Here is a 26,685-nt window from a genome sequence, read left to right as displayed (position 1 = left end):
CCTCGGCCTCCCAAAGTGCTGGGATTACAGGCTTGAGCCACCGCACCCGGCACAGTTTTTATAAAAATAATATAGTCTACGAATGTACTGTGAGCCTTTTAGGAAATATCAATGATTTTACTCATTTGCAAAGCAGTCTAAATTTACACAGGAAAAAGCAAAGCCAGCCAATCACTGATCTGTTTGGGGGGAAATAACGCCCTGCCTTTTCTGATCTTTCACCCTCTGTCCATTAAAAGGGGATGGTGATATAGCTGTCCTGGTTTATAAATATCCCCTAAATCAGGGACAACATCAACTCAACATACCCACAGCTCATAAACCCATGCTCTTGAATAGCCTGAACTAGTTGCATTAACTCTCACCCAGTGTCTAGTTAAACCAATTCAGTATGTGTCAGCAGTGGAACCATCTTCCGAGCTGAAGAGGCTCCCATGCTTACTTATTTCCACTTAGAAAAAGGTAGGGATGTGAATATTTATTTAAGTTCGTTATCAGCGGAGTATAAAATCCTGAGGCAACATAAGTAACATCAAGTCCTTGCTAGAGTTAACTATGGTTTTGGTTTTTAAAATGACAACCATAGGGCCAAGAGCACTCTGGCCTCTTACCAGTTCCTGGGGTCTTCAGTGCACCTGCTGGGGCTGACGGCTTCGTCCTTGGCATGGTGATGCCCACCTGAGCTGTCATGCCTCGCCGCCATGAGCCTGTCTGGGAGATGACGGGATTCTTCTTGCCCGACGTGCTTTTGTCGGACTCGTCAGACACATCAGAAGGATTCCGCCTCCACTTGGAACCTGGCTCCATTTTTATGCCGCTGTCTGAGCCTCCGTCTGATTTCTTGACATCATCACCAGACCACAGGGAATTCCTCTCCACCTGTGAGTGCTTCTCAGCGTCAGTCTGTGGACAGAGACTCTCTGAATTAGTCCTTTCCAAATCCTAGGCTGGGGAGCCCCTCATTCCAAAGGCAAAAATGCCAGAACACTGGAGTAGTTAAGGGAAAAACAATAATTATTTTAAAGATGTTTGGACATTTGTACTCTGGTTATCTTGTTAGAAAGCCTGATTTTTTGTTGTTGTTGTTGGTCCAAGAAAAGTAAATAATATCAATGTATCCTTAGAATGGAATGAGGTGGCTAGGCACAGAGGCTCATGCCTATAATCCCAACATTTGGGGGGGCTGAAGAGGGAAGATCGCTTGATCCCAGGAGTTTAAGATCAGCCTAGGCAATGTAGCAAAACCCTGTCTCTACAAAAAAATAGAAAAATTATCTGGGCGTGGTGGCGCACGCCTATAGTTCTAGCTACTCAGGTGGCTGAGGTGGGAGGATCACCCCAGGGAGGTGGAGGCTACAGTGAGCCGTGATTGCACCACTGCACTCTAGCCTGAGTGACAGAGCATGACTCTGTCTCAAAAGAAAAAAGAAAAGAAAAGCCAAAGAAAGGGGCCCAGGAAAAACGAAGGAAAGAGCCCTAGGGAGGGGAAGTGGCAGAGCAGATGGAGATGCGGTGGGAATTTAGCCACCACCTAGTCTCTGTCATTTGAACAAGCCTCCTCCAACTCTGGCGGCTGATCTCTAACCAGCATCCAACCTCCTGGCCTGTTTCCCTGTGTTCTGCCTTCTTCCCATCACTCCACTGGCAGTGAGATCTTTGGAACTAACACGCCAAGCAAGGGAGCAAGGGAGCAAGGGTGGTTGCTGGTTCTACTCAAATCAGGGAGAGTCAGGAGCTGAGGGGAAGCACATCCTCAAATGGCACTTCCCCCAGATGCGGAGAGCCAACGGTGCCTGCTCTGACCCCAGCATCATTTATACACCACTGCTTTGCTCCCTTTGTGGGATTTTGTTCTGACAAGGGCTATAATTAGACAGCTTTCTTTGGAAGAGTCCTGACCTGCTGGCCATGAAACCCAGAAGGGGACAGAAGTGTGACGTTAATGATCTCCTGCAGCTAAAAGGCATAAAAGCTGACCAGAATGCTTTGGAGGCCTCCTGGGGTATGAGGCCAGTTGGAGGATGTCAGTAGTGAGAAGCAGCACAGTAAATGGAGAAGGGAAGTCAGCAGCACTTTCAGGATGGGTACACTAAGATACCAGTCCCATTATTTGCAACGCTTAACTACCGAGAGTAGGCAAGATAGAAAATTAAAATGAACACCTGGCAAGAATCTGCCTAACGCCTGTCATCCGAGAGTGGAACATGCCCTCCTCCATGGACTACAATGGCTGAATGAGATAAAAGCTAAAAACAGCTCAAGTTTAATCGCCTTCCCCCACCCGCCTCAACCCCTTCTCCCCTTATGAATTTTCAATTTATCCATTACAGACACCTTATGGGTTCTTTCATTTGTTTTTTTCCAGCTAAGTATTAAGTAGCAGAGATATGAGGAGGACAAACTCATACTCCCTGGCTATGAGAAGCTCATCATCCATCTGTGGCAAGGGACAGAGAGAGAGGGGAGTTCCTACATGTGGGCACAGGGCAGGAGCTCACTCAAAGCTTGATGAGTGAATCATGAGCCAAGGAACACATACTTTTCAGGCCACAACACACATTAGCAAAATTATCTGATCTCAGCCTCTATCTCATCAGGGAGGTAAGTACGTAAGCACTCTTATCTCTATCACAGTCTTACAGATGAGCAGAAAGTAAAGTTGCCCATTCTCTGTCCCAACTACCTCACCTCAGTTTCCTTCCTCTAAACACTTCCAGTACATTCATTCAACCAGAATTTACTCCAGGCCTGCTGTCTCTCAGGCACCAAGGAGGGTCAGCAAATCCGGGGATCAGACTGATTTCCCACCCATCATGGAGCTTACAATCCAGTGAAACAGGCAGGGATTTAATAAATAAAAACAAACAAGCAGGTAACTGTACATTATGAAGACTGTTATAAAGAAAAGAACAAAAAGTCTGAGAAAGAAATATAGACAGTGACCTAATTTAGATGACAATGATGGGGGTAGGGGACAGTGGTCAGTTCAAAAAGAAGTACCCTAAAGAATGAGAAAAAACTTACTTAGCAAAAGAAAAGTTTGAGGCAGAGCATGGTAGGGAGAGGGAACTGCATGTGTAAAGGCCCTGAGGCAGGAAAGAACTTGGCTTTGGAACATTCACTTAACAAATATTTATTGGGTGCCACTACGTGCCAGGAAAGCTTATTTGCACTAGGAATACTGCAGTCAACAAGTATAAATCATTAACCTCATGGAGCTTACATTCAAGAACATTTTAACATATACTAATATGCTCTAAGAGGTACTGAAAACTCAGCATATGCCACATCCTGGGTTACTGCATTATTTCTTCTTTTAATGTTCCTATACTTATTTCCCCCCAATCAAATTGTAACGATGCTGATAGTAGGATAACTACAATTTACTGAGCACTTACTATGTGCCAGGCACTAAACTAAAGTGTTTGACATGTATCATTAAGTTTAATCCTTATCAAAAACCTATGAGGAAATTACAGTTCATAGTCTCAATTTTACATGACAAAACTGAGGCACAGAGTGAAAAGAAAATTTCCCAGCATACTGAGGATGCAGGGATTTCAGGGACTCTAACTGTGGAGCCCATGTTTTAACCACCATGCCACACTACCCTCCCTGAAGTTAAGCCCAGGGATATGAGACATTTGTACATACTCAGTAGCACCTAATATCCATACCCAGCAGATTCTCCTTCCATACTGGCAGGCTCCCCAACCCCAGGGGAAGAGCAGCTCTTGCCTAGCCTCTGGGTGAGACTCGTAGAACTCCAATTTCATCAATGGCAGAGACAGCACACGAGTCCCTGGGCTAAGAATGTGGTTTGATTTTCTCTCTCTAGAAAGAGCAATCATCCGGCCATCACATCTCCCTAGCTTGGTCCAGGGTGGTTGCCTTCCCAGCTCTACTCTGAATCCTTCATAAGCTACGTGCTGGACCATATGGTGGCACCTGTCGGGATTAAAAAATGAGTAAGTCCAAGCCTTTCTGTTCCCAGCACTCACAATAGCGGGGCCAGCCAGCAGGACATCCACATGGGATGCACGAAGAGTTCTATCCTGTCTTCCCCTCCATGCCTCTGCCAGTTGTTCCCATCTCATTGGTATTTCCTTTCTGAAGGGTTTTCTTACTGCCTGTTCTTGGAAGCTGATATAGTCATCTGAGTGGGAAGGTGAGGAAAGATGCCACGAACAAGGGACTTCAGAAGGGAGGCCAGTCTTCTGAGAGCAAGAGGTGAGGCCTGAGGAGCCGGAAGCTTGGCATGATGTGGGGAGGAGTGTGGGCTTTGGGTCTGACAGATCTGGGTTCAGATGCTGGGTGCTGCCACTCACTGGCTGTGCATGACCTTCGAGGACACTGCCTCACTTCTCTGAACTTATTACCTAATGTATAAAACACAGATGATAGTAGGTCTCTTGTAAGAGACCTAAATTGGTGGTGGACTCAATCAGCTCAGTGTGGGGGGCGCTCACTAAACAGTGGTTCTTTTCATAACCAACTTTCCTGCCTCTGAAAATCCTCAGCACTCTATTGTCTGTCTTTAGCATTTATCCCACTTTCGTCTTGCATTCGGGAGAACAAGTACTTGTCTCTTCTGCTACTGGGTCACAGGCCTTTGGAAGGCAGGGATGTTCCCTCCTTGTGCCGTATCCCCTGCAGACCTAGATGCTGAGCTGGCTCAAGTTCGAGCCCCGGTGGCCATGGAGATAATTATTGGCATCAACACCATCACCTGCCAGTCATCCTGCTAGGCACTGTGTCCATCTACATACATCCTGAACTCATTTGATCTCAGGCTGTGTTATTATCCACATTTTACACATCAGGAAAATATAAGGTGGAAGGGGAAAAGTAACATACTCAGTGAGTGAGTAGAAGGGGGCACCCCTTCTCACCCCCCGCCAAACCCCATCCCTACATCCATACCAACATCTAGAGAGTTCTAGGGTCATTCAAGGCCACACAGGACAGGAATCCTTGCCACATAATTCCGAATTTTATTTCCCTGAGTAACAACAACAGAAAAAATGACATGGAATAATCGTTTTCCTCCGTATGTTATTAAACATTTAACGGGCATCGAAAATGAGAGGAAATCTTGCTGTGTGCATCTTTGCTCCTCGGCACCTGTGATGGTGAGTTCCATAGAAGTGAGAGAAAACACTGAATGTATAGATGAATATGTGAGGGAGTCACTCTGCCACCAACACCTATCCTCAAAATAAAATACTGCAAAATAAGATGAGTTGCTTTGAGGCTACAAAGAAAGTACATTAAGAATGCAGTCAACCTTTAGTTACTGACTTGAACGGAGGCTGAAGGCAGATGAACAGTTAACCCAGGTGGCAGGGGCTGGGGAGAGAGGAAGGAGAGGAGAGGAGGGAGGAAGTGGGGGGAGAGATAAGAGAAATGGAAGGAAGGAGGAAGGTAACTTCTGAGCAACCACCCAGTCTCAGGCACTTAGAGAAGCATGTGCTGATAAAACGTTTCCCTGTTATTTTCACACTCACCCTTGGAGATGTGTCTAATTACCGCCATGTTACGGATGAAGAGGCAGAGGCTTGGAGCGGGTAATTAGTTCATCCAAGGATGTCATAGAGTGAGGAGTGCAACTCAAGACCATCTGGCTTCCAAGTCCACACCTTCTCCCAACGCCACAATCTGGTTAGCCAACCAGACTCACCAGCTCTCCTGGAGGCGTTACTCAAGAGGCTCTTGGGCTTCAAGCAGGGGATTCTCTGCCCAGCCCCGAGGAAACAGGCACAGGAGCTGACACCGGACAGCTGGGCACCTGTGCTCTGTGGACGGCATTCTCCATTGCTCCTCAATGTCCCCAATGATAGTAGAGGCCCTCACAGACAATGGAGGCCCTCCATTCCCAATGATCTGTCTCCTCCTCTTTCAATCAGCTACATGAGGCTGTTTCTTAGGTTTTCCAGACAATAACTTCCCTGTTCCTGAGATGCTTTAGTTATTTCTCAGAGGATTTTCAAACTGCAAAAGCTAGGCAGGCAACCTGTCCTTATTTTGCTTTCCTGATGGACACGATGAGCCACTTCTTCCTGCCTCTCCATGTCTTGCCTGGCAGACTGCGTGCTGCCCCCATTCCAGGGAAAACCAGTATGTGACAGGAACCCAAATGAGCCAGAGCACAGAAGGCGCAGCTCTTGGGAAGGGTGCAACGCACATCTTCCCATTGCCTGATGCTGCTCAGAGAGGAGTAATGGCCCTTAGCATTCCTCAGTGTGATATGAGGGAGGAGGGTGGGAGCCCGTGAATTACGCTGATTCAAATATTTTGAGATGCTCCCTGGACAGGAACAAAGAGAATGTCACTAAAAATCCATTTAAGGAAACCATTGCATAAGAAATCTTAGTAACTGCTGGCATAATCTGCATTTATTTTACTCTAACACCTACTTTTTTTTAGTTTTCATTTTACTATTTTAAACTCAGGTAGTCTTATAGGAAAAAAAACTTACCCAGGAACTAGCAAACCATTTACATCCCTTGAAATAACTTCTGATCTTGATCAAAAGGCATGTTTGTGCAGCATCCTGCAACCTTTTGTGGTGTGACATTTACAAGATGAAAGCAAAGAGCTGGTCCAAAGAGCTGGAGCCTTGGCATTGGCCAAATTCAACTGTGTCAGAGAGGAAATCATGTACAAATCCCAGGTGTTTATCAATGTGGAACCAGAGATTTCAACTCCAGCTTTGCAGGAAGGGAACAAAGACAAGGAAATTCTTCCAATACAGTGTTTTATTAGCTCCTCCTGCATCTCAGGAGCGAGCCTCCTCTACATTGTAAGTAAACAAGGGAAACCTCGCTGATCTCTTTCTTTCTTTCTGCAGTACCTCTAATAGCCTGCCTCCCGAACATAGAAGCAGGTGGCCAATTCCTTGGTTTCCTCCTTAGTATCTAAGGACAGTCTGGTTGTTCTTATCCTGAATATACAATGAGTCTCGGGAAAAAAAATTAGTGTTCACAAGGAAAGAAAAACTGGACATTGTGAGATTTAAGATACGGTAGGTGGCAGGAACACAGCCTGGCTGGTCATTTCTGAATTGTGTCTAATCACTGACAAAACAGTGACCAGTTTGGGAAGTGTGGCTTAGGTTTCATTTGTTTGCTGTTTGTACAGTAAAATACACAAATCTCAAGTACATAGCTTAAATACATTTTAGAAAATTAACATACTTACATAACCACTGCTCAGATTAAGATACAGAACATTACCTATGACCCCCTTCTAGTCATATGGTAGTTTTTGTTTCTTAAAACAACTACCAGGACCTGCCATCACTAGATTGGGCTTCTGAACAATGACCAGAAAGTCTGGCTCAAATGAAGAATGCAAGAAACTGGGAATCCCAGGGGCAACACCTAGTGTATTTCATCAGGCGGCAAACGTTTTATTTTTTCCGTGGGACAGAATTATGCCAACACTCTGATACATGCTTTTTGTCCACCTATTGTCGAAGAGACACCATTAAAAGGAAAGAGATTTCCAAATCAGCTCCTATCTGTACGAAGTAAAACACAGCTGAGAAAGGAAGAGGCTATGGAAGAGAGTGAAAGGAGAGCAGAGCCAGCTCTACCCTCCACAAGGTTGCCCTGAGAGACTTTGTCCCAGATTTCCCCAAGAGTTCTCCCAAAAGAGCGGGACTCCCTACAAGTGGGAGGGATCAATCAGGAAAAAGATTCCAGTCTACTATGCCAGTGCCACCATGGCTCACCAGTCCTCGCGCTGGTCAGTCCCAAACTGGGGACAAGCTGTGAGGATGACATTTTAGTTTGCCACTAGTAAAATGGGGTTTTTAGAACCATCCCTTGTCAATCATGAAGGAACACTCTGAGGGCCAGTGAACATGTCCACATGAAACTAGGCTGCATTTGAAATGTGAAATCTAAAGCCTTAAAGCAGGGGTGGAAAACTCCAGTGCCATGGGATCAAGCAGGTAATTTACCGAGTACAGCTGGCGGGCAGGTAGCAGCTGTGCACACCGGAGCAGGCGCGGCAGGTCTAACGGGGTTGGACGCTAGGACATCTGTTGATTGTCACCACATGAAGAATGTAGGTTCAAGGAAGCATTATCTTCCGTTTTTTCAAGAGCAACCAGAAAGGCATTCTCATGTGAAATAATGTAATTTTATTTTATTTTATTTATTTATTTATTTTTTGAGACAGAGTCTTGCTCTGTTGCTCAAGGCTGGAGTGCAACGGAGCCATCTTGACTCACTGCAACCTCTGGTTCCCAGGTTCAAGTGATTCTCCTGCCTCAGCCTCCCAAGTAGCTGGGATTACAGGCACCCACCCTCGCACCCGGCTATTTTTGTATTTTTAGTAGAGATGGCATTTTGCCATGTTGGCCAGGCTGGTTTTGAACTTCTGACCTCAGGTGATCCCCCTGCCTTGGCCTTCCAAAATGCTGGGATTACAGGTGTGAGCTACCATGCCTGGACGGAACAGTGTAATTTTTAATATTTGACAGGAATCTAGTTTAAAAGAGGGGTAATACTGTGGGCCAAACAAAACACATCAGCAGGGGAATGTAACCCAGAGACCGAGAGTTCTCAACCACAGGTCAGGATATCCTGGCCTTCCAGTCCGAGGTTCTCCATCTTCATTTCCACCCCAAACCCCTTGAGGGATCAGACACGTGCCCCTAGATAGTAGTGGCTGGCTGAGGCAAAGAAGAGACACACACTCCAGGCTGAAACGGCTAAAGTCCAACAACCTTTTCTGTTTTGTTTTGTTTTTTTAAACAAATTATGAAACCGAGGTCCAGGGAGGAAGTATGATTTCATCAAGTCTACACAGTGAGGGTGGTGAAGCCTCCCTACTCCCTTGTCCACCACTCCCTGCCTTACCCCTCCCTCGTGGACAGAGGTCACAGTCAGGAGATGACAGCACAGGTGGCAAGAGGCTGGGCCTCATCTCATCAACCTGGAGATTCTGCTTGCCCCAAATGGCCCTCTTATCCCACAGGCCCCTGCTGGCAGAGGCTGCTGGAGGAGCCTGGGAGGGCTGCTGTTCCTCACCTGCACATCCAGGTTTTTTCGAGAGGAGGCGGGTGTGTTGGCATAGGAGCTGATGGAGGAGCTGGTGTTGATGTCATCAGTGCTGAGGTTGTCTATGGTGTCACTGATGCCACTGCTGACGGAGCTGCTGTCGTCCCAGCTGCCAAGACAAACACACATCCTGAGCACCAAAGCCTTGGGCTGTACCAACTCAGGCTGATGACACAGACAAACAAACACCATCTCTGAAAAGATCCAACCTGTGCCATGAAGCCCCAGACAAAGCTCTTTTGCCTCAGATGTGACTCATCTCCATGCCAATCGCTGCCTAGGATTGGAAGCTGGGTGAAGAGACTGCCAGGACCTTCTCCACACTAAGTACTTCCACAGTGGAGGTGGCTACGGGCACTACCCATGTCCTATGCCATCCTCAACTTCATCCTGGGAACTTTATGAAAAACAATTTGTTCTTCCCAGGCCTAGTGGCAGAGTAGGGCAGTGAGTTTGGGGACTAGAGCTAAGGGCATGCAGGGAAGAATTCCACAGCAGTCCCCTCCGTCAGGTCAGGGGGCAGAAGAGCTGCTGTATGACTTCTCCGGCCTTCACTTCTAGAATGAAACACCAAGGGAGGGAAAGCAGCAATAGGCAGGAGAAACCTGTCAACTTGATTAGTAGCTCTAGCTCGAAGAGTATCCCCAAACACATCTAAAATAGATGTTCTTCATTTCCCAACCCTGCAACCGAGTGAAGTCAGTCGCAAGCTGCCTAAGTCCAATCTCCTAACAATGGCTCTTTGTTTCTTTTTTCTTCCTTACCATCTCCCCACCTGCCAATACCACCACATTTCATCCAGCACCCGGTGCTATCACCTTGCTTCCAAAACATATCCAAATGTGCACAGTTCTCTGCCCTCACTGCCACCCTGCAGTTCACGGTGCCAATGCCACCTAGGTTACTGCTACAAGGCCAGCTGGTCTCTGTGGTCTGCTTCTACTCCCTGATGGTCCACCCTCCCCGCAGCAGTCAGAATATCCTGTCGCTCTACTGCTTAATACCCTTGAGTTACCTGTCGGATACTTAAGAGTCCAATCGCTCTATACTGTCCCTCAAGACCCTCCAAGCTTGCCTCCTTCCCCAGCCCTGTTTCGCAATCCTCTCCATCGAGACTGGCTCTGATCACATGCACTTCTGTTCCTTCTAAGCCAAGATTGCTCTCTTCAAGGCTTTGTGTTGCTTGTCCCTCTTTCTGAACATCTGTCCCTGACTCTTCTCATCTTTCACCAGCTGAAGTTTTACCTACTCAGAAAAACAACCCCAATACCCATCAAACCTGTCACACTCTGTCACATCACCTTGTTGCATTCACTCATTTGTTTGCTATGGGGTAGCAGATACATAGCAGCTGTTCAATAAATACTTGCTAATCTAGGGCTGGGCACAGTGGCTCATGCATGTAATCCAAGCACTTTGGGAGGCCGAGGTGGGTGGATCACCTGAGATCAGGAGTTTGAGACCAGCCTGGCCAACATGGCAAAACCCTATCATAAAAGTACAAAAAAAAATTAGCCAGGCACTGTGGCGGATCCCTGAAATCCCAGCTACTCAGGAAGCTGAGGGAGGATGATCACTTGAACCTGGGAGGTGGAAGGTTGCAGTGAGCAGAGAGCATACCACTGCACTCCAGCCTGGGCAACAGAGTAAGACTCTGTCACAAAACAAAACAAAACAAAACAAACCGTGCTGATCAAAACTCATAGAAGTGGAAGTGAGAAGTCAAATAGACAATAAACAAGCTTCCAACATCAGTGTGATACTATTCTAATTAACACAGGGGGAAAGGGTATTACTGGTTTTCTATTGCACAGCTAGAAAAGTGAGGCTTAGAAAAATGAAATACCCTTACAAGGTCAGAGGGCTGGTAAGAGGCAGAGTGGGTCTGGATCCAGCCATTCTGATTCTAGAACCAACTACCCTCTTCACTGTGATGGCAGGCAGTTTTATATTATGTCAATTCTCAGCACATACCAGATGTGACACAGCCTACTTTCTCAGAAGGAAGCCAGGCTTGGGAGGCCAGGCAGCCTGGTTCAAGGCCACTCAGCCAGGAGTGGCAGGTCTGATACCAAGGCATTGACTTAGCACATTATTCTACCACCTAGTCTTCCATAGTCTAGCTGAAAGTCCTGCAAAGTGGCAGCATGAAGCCTGGGAAATGCTGAGTGGCTGAGATTCTGAAAGCCAAGAGCACATCTGCCACACACAGACACACACAGACACACACACAGACACACACACACACACACACACACACACACAACCCCAACGTTCTAGTTGATTCCAGCAGCTTGGGAGATACCTGCCTGTGCCTCCTGAGCTCTGCTGATCAGGCAGGAAGGCAAAGGCTTACTGAAAACCTGTTTTTATCACCTTCTCCTTTCACACTATTTGGCTTCCAAAACCCAACAGGAACATCCCACAGAAATGCAGGGGAGTGTGAGGGTGGTCCCAAGGAGAAGGGATAAGGCAGGGAGAGCGAAGGCTCCAAAGGGGCTTACTGTGGATGAATCCACAATGGTCCGGCAGCTCTGGGACTCTGCACACTTCACTCCTACAATTCTACTTCTTATTCCCAGCCCTCCATCCTGTTCCAAATTCTTCCTTTAAGGCTTTCTCCAAATACTCCAGCCCACCCACATCATCTCCTACTTTGAATTCCTACATAGTGTCACCATTTGTATTTGCTTCTACACACTCTTACACTGTTTTCTAGCTACTCTCTATACAAAGGGCTGTTCTATCTCCCAAGCATATGCAAGAGCCTGCTTAGCGATAACAACTAAGTGCTTATCATAGATCATGAATTGTGCTAGGTACTTTAAATATATTGTTATAGATTTCTCCAGTCTTCATATCATACCTCTAAGCAGGTATCATCCTGCCCATTTTACAAATGAAGAAATAGAGACTGAAATAATAAGTATGCTGACCAATGTCATTCAATGTTGGAACTGGGTTTGAAAAGCAAAATGTCAAATTGCAGAATATGTGCTCTTTCTAGTCTGTGTCATGCTGCCTTCTGTAGCAACAAAGGCTGTTCACTGGGCCTGTGCCACATGCCAAACTATTCAACATTTACACATACTCTTATAGTCACTCTTAGGGATGTTTCACAATGAAGGAACTGAGGCCGTGAGGACTGACGGGCAATGCTGCAGCAATGTCAGGCTCATCCGGTGGGCCATGTCCCCTCCATCTCCAGAGACATAGTCCGTGCTCCTTAGATACCTCCTGACTGAACTCAACATGCAGAGGCGAGATAGAGGAAGTTTCTGGTGCAAACTTGCCACCAGCAGTGGATTCTAAGCCCGGCTCCCTGCCCACTTGATTCTTTGCAGGGTCACAGCTTCTGTGCCCGTTTCTAAGGCTGGTAACCACAGGAAGATCTGATGGGAAAGCATGGGGTCACAGACGGAAAAGGACTCAAACTTGTTCTAGTGATCAAAAGAAAATCCCATGGGTCTTTTCCTGCATTTGTTCTTTGGGGTTAGGAATTTAATGTATCTAAAATGTCTCATAATTTGATGAAGGAGAAAGGGGAATGGTGGGAGAGGACTGTGGCACGTGGGGAGGAAGGAGAGCAGTTGTGACAGATGCTCATGAATCCAAGTCCCAGATTTTGTGCTTTGAAATTGTAACCATTCCTCCTCTGTGGCCTTTCAACACCAAGATAATATTCCAGAGGGGCATGTGTCCTTTGATACACAGGATTCTTCCCACATCAGTGCCTGGAGCCCTGGGAGCTAACCCTGAGTTCACAGGAAGCCCTTGTAACTGAGCCACCCAGAAGAGGGGAACCCAGGGGTCTAATCCATGGGTAGACACTTATGACGAGGATGAAGGGCAGCAACATAAGGGAAAGCCACAATGAGCAAAAGCAGCCTTGATGTTCCCCAGAGCTATCTGTGGCCAGAAACCAAATCTGCCCCTGCGGCTGGAAAACCGGCCACGTCTCCTTTGCTTCTGGATCTCTGGGATACTGGCAAGTGCATCTTGACATAAAGTCACTTAATTCTAACTTGTCCTTTTTCCCATTTCAGGGTGCAAATGATCATGAGCCACCAAGATTAGGTCAGTGAGTTTGCAGATGTATTCTGTGGAAAACCAGTTCCACCAGATACTCTGTGATAAGAATGTTGCCCTAAGAAGGGAATGTGGGATCTGCTGCCTTCTAGGAGATTGACACTGTAAACTATGCATCAACATCTTATCAGCTGTGAAGTCCAGTAAAGATCACTGTAACTTTGCCTAAAAGAGCATTCCCCAAACTTAGGTGACTACACAGGAAACACTGAGAAGAATGAAGGAAAGCACACACAAAAAAATAAAAAATGAAGAAAAATGCAATAGAGCCTAGAGCTGCCAGTGGTTACTTGATTCTCACTTGCCTGAGAAGGAAGCTAGCACAGAGCGAAGCAGAGCTGAGAGGGATGGAAGTGTGCCTTTGACATCACTTAAGCGCCCATATCCAGCCAAACTGAAAACCAGAAGCACCCCTGGGAGATCCAGCCACGAGAAATAGTAAATTCCTTTCTTTTGCTTTTTGTCACTTGGCATATTCATGCTAACTAATGAGGAAGCACAATTTACTTGTAACTTGTAAAGTAACTCCGGACATGTGGCTGAGAGTCAGAAGGGAAAAATTTGGAAAGCATGCAGAACTCACTCAGGCAGTAAGGACATTGGTTAAATCTAATCAAGTGGCAAAGGAAATTAGGTAAACCTGGGATGAGGTACAAAAGTCCACTGACCCAAATCGGGCAATAAATGTTGAAAGTAGTTACAAAAACTGATTAAGATTGTAATTTGAAAGGAACCTAGAAAATTCGTGTTTACTATGTGGTGAAATGAAATTCCAGAGAAGAGGCTTGGGGACCTCAATAACACAACAGAAAGAACTGCAGTGTACTCAGCTATGACTCTGGAACCATGTGTGATTCCTAGAAGAGGATTTGACCATTCCTGTGTCCTGGTCCTGAAGCTGACCGAGAAAAACCATATGGTGGTCCTGAGCCCACCTGAGATGATAAACTGACTACTCTCATTTGGGAGTGTATGAATTTTAAATTCAGGAAAGGTTTAATGAGATGAAAAAGAATGATGAAATAAATCATAATATTAAGATTAAGGCTTTGTGATCATTGGGTTAATCTCTATGTATTTATAACATTTAAAAGAATACACAGCATATAACAGGATCTGACAAAACAGTCTTGTGATTTCAATTGTAAAAGACAATTGATTTTTTTACTTGAGACTTTTAAGCTGAAATGTTAAGAATGAGATTACAGTTGTAAAACGAACTGAAATGTTTATGATAATAATTTATGACATTTGTAACTTTAATTGATTTGATTTGCAAGAGCTGTTTAAGTGCTTAGAAAGATTTTGTTTGTTTGGCTGATAAGTCTACCCTGTCAAACATCTGAAGAGCCTAAAAAAACCAGGTATGTTAAATTTACAAATGGAGTCTAAAAATTTAAGAAAATTTAATTATCCAAGCTTGCAAACAGCACTAATTTTGTAGGTAAGCATAATCTGTTGTCTGAATTAATAAAGTGCTAATTGATAACAAATGAAAATGATCTTAATTTATTAAGAAAAACCTGATTTATAGATGAGATATGTAAGAAAATCTAGCTTAAAAACCTAAAACTTCAATTAAATATTAAATCCTAGTTAACTCTAGGAAGTTATTTTTGGACACAAAAGCACTCTTAAAAATAAGGTACTTTAAAAAGTATTAAAATGGAGGTGGATCCAAGATGGCTGAATAGGAATAGCTCTGGAGTGTAGTTCCCAGCAAGAATAATGCAGAGGGTGAATGATCACTGCGTTTCCAGATGAGTTTTTACTGCCCACAGACCAGGAGATTCCGGGGTGGAAAAGCGCCACAAGTTTCCAGCACGACTATTTCAGCCAGCGCAGTGGGTCACTTCACAAAAACTCACACAAATCTGGGCAGCTGTTTCAATTGGCGCCTGAAACGCCTGGGAGACAGAGCTGCCCATTCAACTGAAAAAAAAAAAAGGGGGAGCTGAAACAGGGAGCCAGGGCATCTGGCGTGGCAGGTACCACCCCACAAAGACCAGCAATCTGAAACGCTCTGGATTGAGAGTTTCACAGCAAGTGCAGCTAGACCCAGGATGGTCCAGTTCTGTGGGGGGAAGGGTGTCTGCGACTACCGAGGCAGTCCACCATTACCTAGGCGGTTCTAACTACACCTCTATAAACAAAACCACAAGGAAGTTCACACAGCAGCTGGGCAGAGCACATGGCAGCTCAGCACTGCCTTTGCTGGCAGACTGTGATTAGGCTACCTCCTAGCTGGGCAGGGCATCTCTGAAAAAAGGTAGCATCATGTCAGGAACTTATAAAGGCCCACCTTCCCAGGACAGAGCACCTGGGAAAAAAGGCAGTTATGAGTTCCATTGCAGCAGACTTAAATGTATCTGACCAGCAGCTCTGAACAGAACAACAGAGTTCACAAGCTCAGAACTTGAGCTCCTATAAGGATCAGACTGTCACCTCAAGCAGCTCCCTGACCCCTGCATATCCAAAGAGACACCTCAAAAAGGAGAGCTCAGGCTGACTTATGGAAGGTATCATTCTGGAACGAAGATAACAGAAGAAGAAACTGGCAGCAACCCTTACTATTCTGCAGCCACTGCAGGTGATCCCCAGGCAAGCAGGGTCTGGGGTGGATCTCCAGCAGTGCTACAGCAGAGGGACCTGACTTTTAGAAGGAAAACTAAAAAAAAAACAGAAAGAAATAACTTCATCATCAACAAAAAGGACATCCACTCAGAGACCCCATCCAAAAGTCACCAACTACAAAGATCACAGGTAGATAAATCCACAAAGGTGGGAATAAACCAGTGTAAAAAGGATGAAAACACCCAAAACCAGAACGACTCTACTCCAAGACATCACAACTCCTCACCAGCAAGGGAACAAAGCTGGATGGAGAATGAGTCTGATGAATTGACAGAAACAGGCTTCAGAAGGTGGGTAATAACAAACTTCTCTGAGCTATAAGAACACGTTTTAACACAATGCAAAGAAACTAAGAACCTTGAAAAAAGGTTTGACAAAATGCTAACGAGAATAAACAGCATAGAGAAGAATATAAATGACGTGATGGAGCTGAAAAACACAACACGAGAACGTTGCGAAGCATACAAAAGTTTCAATAGCCAAATCAACCAAGCAGAAGAAAGGATCTCAGAGATTGAAGATCAACTCAATGAAATAAAACGAGAAGGCAAGATTAGAGAAAAAAGAGTAAAAAGAAACAAACAAAGCCCCCAAGAAATATGGCATTATGTGAAAAGACCTAATCTATATTTGATAGGTGCACCTGAATGTGAAGGAGAGAATGAATCCAAGCTGGAAAACACTCTTCAGGATATCATCTAGGAGAACTTCCCCAACCTAGCAAGGCAGGTCAATATTCAAGTTCAAGAAATGCAGAGAACACCACAAAGATATTCCTCAAGAAGAACAACCCAAGGCACATAATCGTCAGGTTCACCAGGGTTGAAATGAAGAAAAAAATGCTAAGGGCAGCCAGAGAGAAAGGTCGGGTTACCCACAAAGGGAAGCCCGTTAGACTCACAGCAGATCTCTTGGCAGAAACGCTACAAACCAGAAGAGAGTGGGTGCCAACATTCAATATCCTTAAAGGAAAGAAGTCTCAACCTAGAATTTCATATCCAGCCAAACTAAGCTTCATAAGCGAAGGAGAAATAAAATCCTTTACGAACAAGCAATTGCTCAGAGATTTCATCACCACCAGGCCTGCCTTACAAGAGCTCCTGAAAGAAGCACTAAACATAGAAAGGAACCACCAGTACCAGCCCCTCCAAAAACATACCAAATGGTAAAAAGAATCGACACAATGAAGAAGCTACGTCAACTAATAGACAAAACAACCAGCTAGCATCAAAATGGCAGGATCAAATTCACACATAACAATATTAACCCTAAATGTAAATGGGCTAAATGTCCCAATCAAAAGACACAGACTGGCAAATTGGATAAAATGTGAAAACCCATTGGTGTGCTGTATACAGGAAACCCATCTCATGTGCAAGGACACACATAGGCTCAAAATAAATGGATGGAGGAAGATTTACCAACCAAATAGCAAAAAAAAAGCAAGAGTCGCAATTCTAGTCTCTGATAAAACAGACTTTAAACCAGCAAAGAGCAAGAGAGATAAAGAAGGGCCTCACATAGTGGTAAAAGAATTAATGCAACAAGAACTAACAATCCTAAATATATACGCACCCAATACAGGAGCACCCAGATACATAAAGCAAGTTCTTAATGACCGACAAAGAGACTTAGACTTCCACACAATAATAGTGGGAGACTTTAAAACTCCACTGTCAATATTAGACAGATCAACGAGACAGAAAATTAACAAGGATAACCAGGACTTGAACTCAGATCTGGACCAGGCAAACCTAACAGACATTGACAGAACTCTCCACCCCAAATCCATAGAATATACATTCTTCTCAGCACCACATCACATCTATTCTAAAACTGACCACATAATTGGAAGTAACTCACTCCTCAGCAAATGCAAAATAACAGAAATCATAACAAAAAGTCTCTCAGACCATAGTGCAATCAAATTAGAACTCAGGTTTAAGAAACTAACTCAGAGCCACACAACTTCATGGAAACTGAACAACTGGCTCTTGAATGCTGACAGGATAAACAATGAAATGAAGGCAGAAATAAGGATGTTCTTCAAAACCAATGAGAATGAAGACACAATGTACCAGAATCTCTGAGACATATTTAAAGTAGTGTCTAGAGGGAAACTTACAGCAATAAATGCCCACATAAGAAGCAAGGAAAGATCTAAAATCGACACTATTATCAAAATTGAAAGAGCTAGAGAAGCAAGATCAAAAAAACTCAAAAGCTAGCAGAAGACAAGAAAAAACTAAGATCCGAGCAGAACTGAAAAAAATAGAGACACAAAAAACCCTTCAAAAATCACTAAATCCAGAAGCAGGTTTTTCGAAAAGATCAACAAAATAGACCACTAGCCAGATTAATAAAAAAGAGAGAAGAATCAAATAGATGCAATAAAAAACGATAAAGGGGATATCACCATCGATTCCACAGAAATACAAATTACCATCAGAGATTACTACAAACAACTCTATGCACATAAGCCAGTAAACTTGGAAGAAATGGATAAATTCCTGGACACTTGCACCCTCCCAAGCTTAAGCCAGGAAGAAGTTGAAACCCTGAATAGACTAATAACAAGGGCTGAAGTTAAGGCAGCAATTAATAGCCTACCGACCAAAAACAGCCCAGGTCCAGGTGGATCCACAGCCGGATTCTACCAGACATACAAAGATGAGCTGGTACCACTCCTTCTGAAACTATTCCAAACAATACAAAAAGAGGGAATCCTTTCCAAATCATTTTATGAGACCAACATCATCCTGATACCAAAACCTGGCAGAGACTCAACAAGAAAAGAAAACTGCAGGCCAATATCCATGATGAACATAGACGCAAAAATCTTCAATAAAATACTGGTAAACTGACTGCAACAGCACATCAAAAAGCTTATCCACCATAATCAAGTAGGCTTCATTCCAGGGATGCAAGGCTGGTTCAACATACGCAAGTCTATAAACGTAATTCACCACATAAACAGAACCAAAGAAAAAAACCACATGATTATCTCAATAGATTCAGAGAAGGCCTTTGACAAAATGCAACAGCCCTTTATGCTAAAAACTCTCAATAAACTAGGTATCAACAGAATGTATCTCAAAATAATAAAAGCTATTTACGACAAACCCACAGCCAATATCATACTGAATGGGCAAACACTGGAAGCATTCCCTTTGAAATCTGGCACTAGACAAGGATGCCCTCTGTCACCATTCCTATTCAATATAGTACTGGAAGTTCTAGCCAGAGCAATCAGGCAATAAAAATATAAAGGGTATTCAATTAGGAAAGGAGGAAGTCAAATTGTCTCTATTTGCAGACAACATGATTGTATATTTAGAAGGCCCCATTGTCTCAGCCCAAAATCTCCTTAAACTGATAAGCAACTTCAGCAAAGTCTTAGGATACAAAATCAATGTGCAGAAATCATAAGCATTCCTATACACCAATAACAGACTTACAGAGAGCCAAATCAAGAATGAACTGCCATTCACAATTGCTACAAAGAGAATAAAATACCTAGGAATACAACTAGCAAAGGATGTAAAGGAACTCTTCAAGGAGAACTATAAACCGCTGCTCAAGGAAATAAGAGAGTTCACAAACAGATGGAAAAATATTCCGTGCTCATGGTTAGGAAGAATCAATATTGTGAAAATGGCCATATTGCCCAAAGTAATTTATAGATTCACTGATATCCCCATTAAGCTACCTATGACCCTCTCCACAGAACTGGAAAAAAACACCTTAAACTTCATATGGAACCAAAAGAGAGCCTGCATAGCCAAGACAATCCTAAGCAAAAAGAACAAAGCTGGAGGCATCATGCTACCTGACTTCAAACTATACTACAAGGCTACAGTAATCAAAACAGCATGGTACTGGTACTAAAACAGAGCTATAGACCAACGGAACAGAACAGAGGCCTCAGAGCAATGCCACACATCTACAACCATCTGATCTTTGACAAACCTCACAAAAACAAGCAATGGGGAAAGGTGTCCCTGTTTAATAAATGGTGTTGGGAAAACTGGCTAGCCATGTGCAGAAAGCAGAAACTGGACCCTTTCCTGACACCTTACACTAAAATTAACTCCAGATGGATTAAAGACTTAAACATAAGACCTAATACCATAAAAACTCTAGAAGAAAACCTAGGCAAAACCATTCAGGACATAGGCATAGGCAAGGACTTCATGACTAAAACACCAAAAACATTGGCAACAAAAGCCAAAATAGACAAATGGGATCTAATTAAACTCCAGAGCTTCAGTACAGCAAAAGAAACAATCATTAGAGTGAAACCAACAGAATGGGAAAAAATTTTTGCAATCTACCCATCTGACAAAGGGCTAATATCCAAAATCTACAAAGAATTAAAACAGATTTACAAGAAAAAAAAACAAACAAACTCATTCAAAAGTGGGCAAAGGATATGAACAGACACTTTTCAAAAGAAGACATTTATGAGGCCAACAAACATATGAAAAAATGCTCATCATAACTGGTTATTAGGAAAATGCAAATCAAAACCACACTGAGATACCATCTCACTCCAGTTAGAATGGCAATCATTAAAAAATCTGGAGACAACAGACACTGGAGAGGATGTGGAGAAACAGGAACACTTTTATGTTGTTGGTGGGAGTGTAAATTAGTTCAACCATTGTGGAAGACAGTTGAGGAAATCGCCTTGAGGCGATTCCTCAAGGACCTAGAAATAGAAATTCCATTTGACCCAGCAATCCCATTACTGGGTTTATATCCAAAGGATTATAAATTGTTCTATTATCAAGACACATGCACACGCATGTTCATTGCAGTACTGTTTACAATAGCAAAGACCTAGAACCAAACCAAATGCCCATCAATGATAGACTGGACAAGGAAAATGTGGCACATATACACCAAGGAATACTATGCAGCCATAAAAATTGATGAGTTCGTGTCCTTTGTAGGGACATGGATGAATCTGGAAGCCATCATTCTCAGCAAACTGACACAAGAACAGAAAATCAAACACCGCATGTTCTCACTCACAGGTGGGTGTTGAACAACGAGAACATATGGATACAGGGAGGGGAGCATCGCACACTGTGGTCTGTTGAGGGGGATAGGGGAGGGACAGTGGGGGCAGGGAGGTTGGGAAGGGGTAACATGGGGAGAAATGCCAGATATAGGTGACAGGGAGATGGAGGCAGCAAACCACATTGCCATGTAGGTACCTATGCAACAATCCTGCATGTTCTGCACATGTACCCCAGAACCTAAAGTACAATTATATATATATATATATATATATATATATATATATATATATATATAAATTTTAAAAAGAGTGGAATAAAACTGACTGAGTCAGGCAATCAAAAAGAAAGTATTAAAACACATTTCATTTTTTGAATGAATCAATGATTTTTATATGAATGACTAGAAGAATAAATGAACCCAAGGTGGCATCTTCTCTGCTCACCAGTTTTTGCCACTCCACTTCACCTTCATTCTACACCATAAAGCAGCTTCAAAATTGCTCTGAAAATGTTAGTGGAGATAGCATTGTGTTTGACACCCTTGAGAAACAAGCAAAACAGCCCCAGGGCCTCCTCCTGGAAATTAACAGGAATATGGGACACAGAGCTTAGCTTGGCTGCTTTCCCTGTCTTTTGGGTTTTACTTTTTTATAATTTTAAGACAGTCTTTCACAGATATGCCTGACTACTTTGGCTGAAACAGCTGGAGAAATGGCTAGAAGACACTTCTATTGGTTCATCATAATAATCAACACAAAAGCTTTATTTTCTGGCCAGATCACAGCCATGTACTTTTTCTCTACTAATGAAATGTCCTACATTGGTCAAGTCAGATAAGAGTGTAACTGGAGTTATAAGTGATCAGATTTTAAAATAACCTTCCCCTATTTTTAGCCAATGTGTAGGTGGAAAGAATTTTATGAAACATTTACTATTTTTCTTCTCATAAAGTCAATGTGTTTGGACCCTTAGCCAGGGGCTTTGAATTTGCTTGTTAATCTCGTACACTGAGCCACCGCCCCTGTGTGCCAGGCACTGTGCAAAGTGGTGGGGACTGATAATTCAGTTTTCCCTGCCTTGACCATAAATCCAGTGGACGTAACGGACAAGAACATAGCTTAGACACAAATGAAAACATAGAACAGGGACATGAGCAAAGGGCACCAAGTGGAAAGAACACTGGTTCCAAACATCATTTATATAGCCTCCCATATCTCCTAAAGCCACCAGCTAAGTCACAGCACAAGGAGCTCTTCTGGTAGCGTTCCAAAGCCCAGCCCACCAACACTTTTAGTTATACAGCTTTCTTCAAGGCAGGGACACAGCAAAGGCCAGGAGCATGGAGAGCCAGGCCTTTACCCCAGGCTTCCATAGAACTACGGCCTGTGAGGATTGAGACAAGGCATGTCCTCTCCAGGCCCCAGTCTTCTCTTCTTTATAATGCAGTATCTGGACTAAGCCATCCCAAAGATTCCTTTCCAACTGACATCCTTTACATTTATGCTCAGAGAAAAGTTGGTACAAAGGCAAGCGGGCACACTGGTGGTCCCAACAGTGAATGGTCTCCCCTCATTCAGGAAGAGCTGCCAATCAGGTAACTCCATTTTCTAATGTCTGGGCTGCTTCATTGCTGATTTCACCTCTCAGATTACAGTTTTTAGCTAGCCTTGAGTAGTCAATGGCCCTTTTTTGACAAAGTATGCTCTCTCATTTGAGATAATCCCCATGGGAGCCTTTCAGTTCACATGCGCTACCTGCTTGGTCCTACAATTTGACTTTGCAAACTCTGGTACAGATGTGTTACAACCCAACTCACAACAGAGTGTCTGCATGAGACCATGCTATTTACTCAAAGAAAGGGCATGCAATCTTGCCTAACACTCACAGCCACCACTGACAGTGTTACCAAATATGCTAGGCACTGTAGCGGGCACATTATATTATTCTACTCCTATTTTCTCCTGGACGGAAAGGAGGCTTAGGACCCAGGGCACATCAGAAGGATGAGATTCAAGGCAGGGTAGAATGACTGATGCAGCCTTCCAGCTCATCCCAAAGATGGCACAGAGAGTGAGTGTCGTATAGACTGTAGCGCATAGCTACAGTACATACGGATCAGCGTTGAAATCTGTTAACTAGCTTAATCCAAAAGAACCTCCATCTGCCAGCAGCTGCCAAATGCATCAAGAACAGACCCCATTTTGGCCAACATGTCACATTTTAACCAGAACCAAAGCTCTCACAGCCTCAACTGTTTCTCTACTACTTCTTGGAGAAATACAGATGTGAAGGGAAAAGCCTCTACAAAAGTGACCAGAAAATCCATTCAAAAATGGAAGGGCCCATTAAACCAGGAGATCCAGTTTCAGTCTTAGAAGGGATGCTGACATCACTACGTCAGGAATCCAAATGCCACTCAGAGGGCTTAACGTACAATCTTAAAAACCCCAGTACAAGTGATTTGCCATGAAAAATGCAGATGAAAGAAGCATAAACTGTTTCAGCTTCACACACCTATTTTGCTCCACTGTTATGAGGAATGAGCATTCCACAGAGCTGAGAAAGTAAACCAGACTTCACCAGGAACCCTGAAATACTACATTTAATATAGACAAAGTTTTAATATTGAGCTCTTCCAGGCAGGTATCTAAAAGGGGCAAGAATCTGTAATGGTTCTGAATTAATGTGATATTATATTTACAATTTCATCTCTCATGAAGCAGAAAAGCAAAATAGAATCCCAAGGTTCCAGGGATCATTAAACAGATTTTTCCACCAGGATATACACACCCTTGCTTTCAGCAAAAGACTCGGAGAGGAGTTACTGAAGGATCTGGAGGGAGGAGCATTACACCTTTCAAATGAACTCCCTGTGAGATAATGTTGTTTATTCAAGGGAAGGACATGCTAAATGATGTTGTAAAAAAAATCAGGTTGCAGATATATATTAGTTCCTCTCTGCTCACTAATAAAACCACAGCAGGTTAGCAGAGATGAAGTTCTCTAAGTATGGTTCTGAAAAGCAGTCTTTACAAAGCAAGGACCCTAATCCTCCCCAAACTCCAAAGTCTGGGTCTTTCAGGTGGCCCTTACTGTCCTTGGAAACAATCTGGGCCAGACCCCACCCCTCTGTCTGCCTCTTTCCAGGTGACTAAGCTCACACCACAGAGCTGCAACCAGCTTCATCCAGGCCTTACCTGCTCAATTTTCCAGTTCTGCTCCACAATCAAGGCAGAGCCCATTTACAGGGCTGGCCCTTGCCCCTTACCAGACAGCTGCATTCAGTTGCAAAAAAGTCCAGACTGGTGGAACTTGTTTTCTGGCTATTGTTCAAGGCAATTGTTCCTGTGAAACCCCAGGGCCCTAGCGGAATGAGATCCTTTGGTGTGGATGAGTGAGCAAGCCCAACTGTAGGCTTAGAAGTAACCCCTGGGGAAAGAGAAAGGGTTTGGCTACCTACATTTCCCACCAAACAGGTATGTTAACTATTTCCTCCCCAGGGGGTTTTCTCGGGAGCACCATCTCCTCTAACTACTGCTGGAACCTATTAAGAAAATCCACCTTCAAAGGATGAAGCAGGGCTGCTGCAGAGTCCTACCTTTTGTAGTCTATGTGGGAATAATAACAGCCAAGTTTAATTGACATTTAAAGTTGTCAGCCCCGGTGCTAACTGCACTACACACATTATTTTAGTTAATCCTCAAAACTCTGATAAAAATAATCATGAACTCTTACTAACGGCTTGCTATGGGTCAGCCTCTGTTGTTATTTAACATATTTTCTCCCAGGTACCATTAGATAAATATTAACACTATACCCATTTTACAGATTAAGCAATTGAGGATTGGAGAAAATAGCCCCAAGGGTCATATATCTAGGAAATGTTGAAGCTGGGATTTAAACACAGATCCAGAAGTGTTCAACCACCCCATTTATTTATTCATTTTACACATTTTAAGGAACACTCATCATGTGTTCATCAGACTTTGAAGGACTTCAATGTTTCCCACACCAAAGAAGATACAGTTACTTGAATTAAAACTATAAGCAAGCCACCTCTCTCTGGATTCTACCTCTGGGACCAGCCTAAATAGTTTACAGTTCTGGTGCAAAATGATCCAGCGCCTAAGCTTGAATTAATGCAAGGACAAAAAGTAGTCACTAACTCCAGCAAATTTAGTCTCATCTAGCGCCACTAATCCCAGGAAGCTCCAAACAGAGGGAGCCACAGCTCTGCAGAAAAAAATAAAATAGGTCTGTGTTTGAATGCTGGCTCTGCTATCTCCTTAACAGGGCACCTTTATCTCCTGGGTGGCATAGTGCTAATAACACCCAGTTACCATAATCCTTTTGTTGGGACCAAATCGGGTAGCCTGTGTACAGCTCTCCAGGTATATGGGAGACAATCCATGCATATCGTTGCAGTACAAGATCCAGCGAAGCTGCAAGGGCTGCAGGAAGGAGATGCGACATACATTCTGAAATGGATGATAAAGTTCTAGTGTAAGAACTTGCTTCTTACTGCCATAAATGGACAGTGTCCCAGGAGAGAAGCAGCTTCTACAGACGGTGCCAGGTGCAAGGCCAGTGATTTGAGGTAGAGAAGGGAAAATACAAGCCCCATAAAAAGGGCTCCAAGGGGATTTAGCAGCCATCAGGCTTGAGTTTCACCCCACAGCACCTTTGTCCCATTTTGGTAACTCATGCCTTGACAAGTAGGTGGTCCCCTGAATAACCGTGAAATTTTTCCCTCTGGCTTCAGGGGCTTGGTGGCATTGGAAAGTCCGGAGCTTTGGTCCGGATGCTTTAGACCCTCATTGTTACACTAGGCACCAGCATGTCTGCTGACCTCAGCTACACAAAGCCCTCTCTCCTTCAAGGCTCCTCGGGAGAGGTCTGCTTACACTTGGGCCACTGCTGGCTGGCTTTTGCCAAGGATACCAACAAACTCATCCTAGTTTTCTGTTTAGGAGAAGATATATTTCCTCTAAACATCAACAGAATTCAGCATATTATAGCAAATGAAAATAACAGTAAACTCTGATGCAAGGTTAAAAGTTTTAACAATAGGTTACAGTCACCATGCTAAGCATCATCCCATAAACACTTCTCCACTTCCTTATCAGGCACAAACTATTAATGCCCCCTTTTCATAGACATGGAAACTGAAGCGTAGAGAGGCCATGTGACCTGCCCAAGGTGCCAGGGCTAACAAATAGAGATGGATTTGAACCCCGATCTGCCTGATTCTGAACCTCAAGCTTCTCAAAATCACATTGATTCAATGTTAATAACATGCTTTTAAATAATTCATGGTCATATAAGAACTTAGAACTTCCAACCACTATTCAAAATACCCAGGACACTTTAATGCAAACAAGTTTCTTTTAAAACATCTCGAAGAAATTAAAGGAAAGGGGATGGGGGACAAATCCAAGACAGGGCATTGGCCGGCTGTCTGAAAACCAGAGTAAACAGAATGGGACATGGAGTTCGATATCCCCATAGTCTCCCTCCCTCCAACCCTCTGCTAATTTCCCAGTATATCTTAGGGATGTGAGAACCTGAATGCACAAAACAACCACAGTTGTTCCAGGGCAGCCAAGAGAGGCAGCTATCTCCCAAAAACAGGCTGGCCTCATTTTGCAGTTTGTCAAGGGCTTGCCCTTAAGCTTCCTCTTTCTTGGGGCAAGAGGAAAGGGAAGGGACCTCAGGTTAAAACTTCTACGGCCCAAGAGAAGCTCAGCTTTAGCTAATTAGGCACCCCCAGCACACATGTGAACAGCTAGTGCCAACAGTTTCGGTCAGCATTAATATGCTAGGTGTAGCCTCCAAGACTCCATAAATTCAGCGTCTTAAGAATT

At 43.8% G+C, this 26,685-nt stretch overlaps 1 protein-coding gene across 6 annotated transcripts in view; it reads right to left on the bottom strand.

Annotated features, from left to right (window-relative positions):
- NAV2 (neuron navigator 2) overlaps positions 1-26,685 on the bottom strand; it is a 411,110-nt gene that overhangs the window by 72,810 nt on the left and 311,615 nt on the right. For all 6 annotated transcript variants that reach the window (XM_017525903.2, XM_017525904.2, XM_017525905.2 and 3 more), the window contains 2 exons: positions 9,042-9,180; positions 612-903 (listed from right to left, as the gene is read on the bottom strand). In XM_017525903.2, the coding sequence (XP_017381392.1) occupies positions 612-903; positions 9,042-9,180 (431 nt within the window). The remainder of the gene's footprint in view (positions 1-611; positions 904-9,041; positions 9,181-26,685) is intronic.

Source organism: Cebus imitator, unplaced genomic scaffold, assembly GCF_001604975.1.
Source record: "Cebus imitator isolate Cc_AM_T3 unplaced genomic scaffold, Cebus_imitator-1.0 Scaffold39, whole genome shotgun sequence".
Lineage (NCBI taxonomy): Eukaryota > Metazoa > Chordata > Mammalia > Primates > Cebidae > Cebus > Cebus imitator.
The sequence above is the reverse complement of the archived record's forward strand: the minus strand, read 5'-3'. Positions and strand labels throughout refer to the sequence as shown.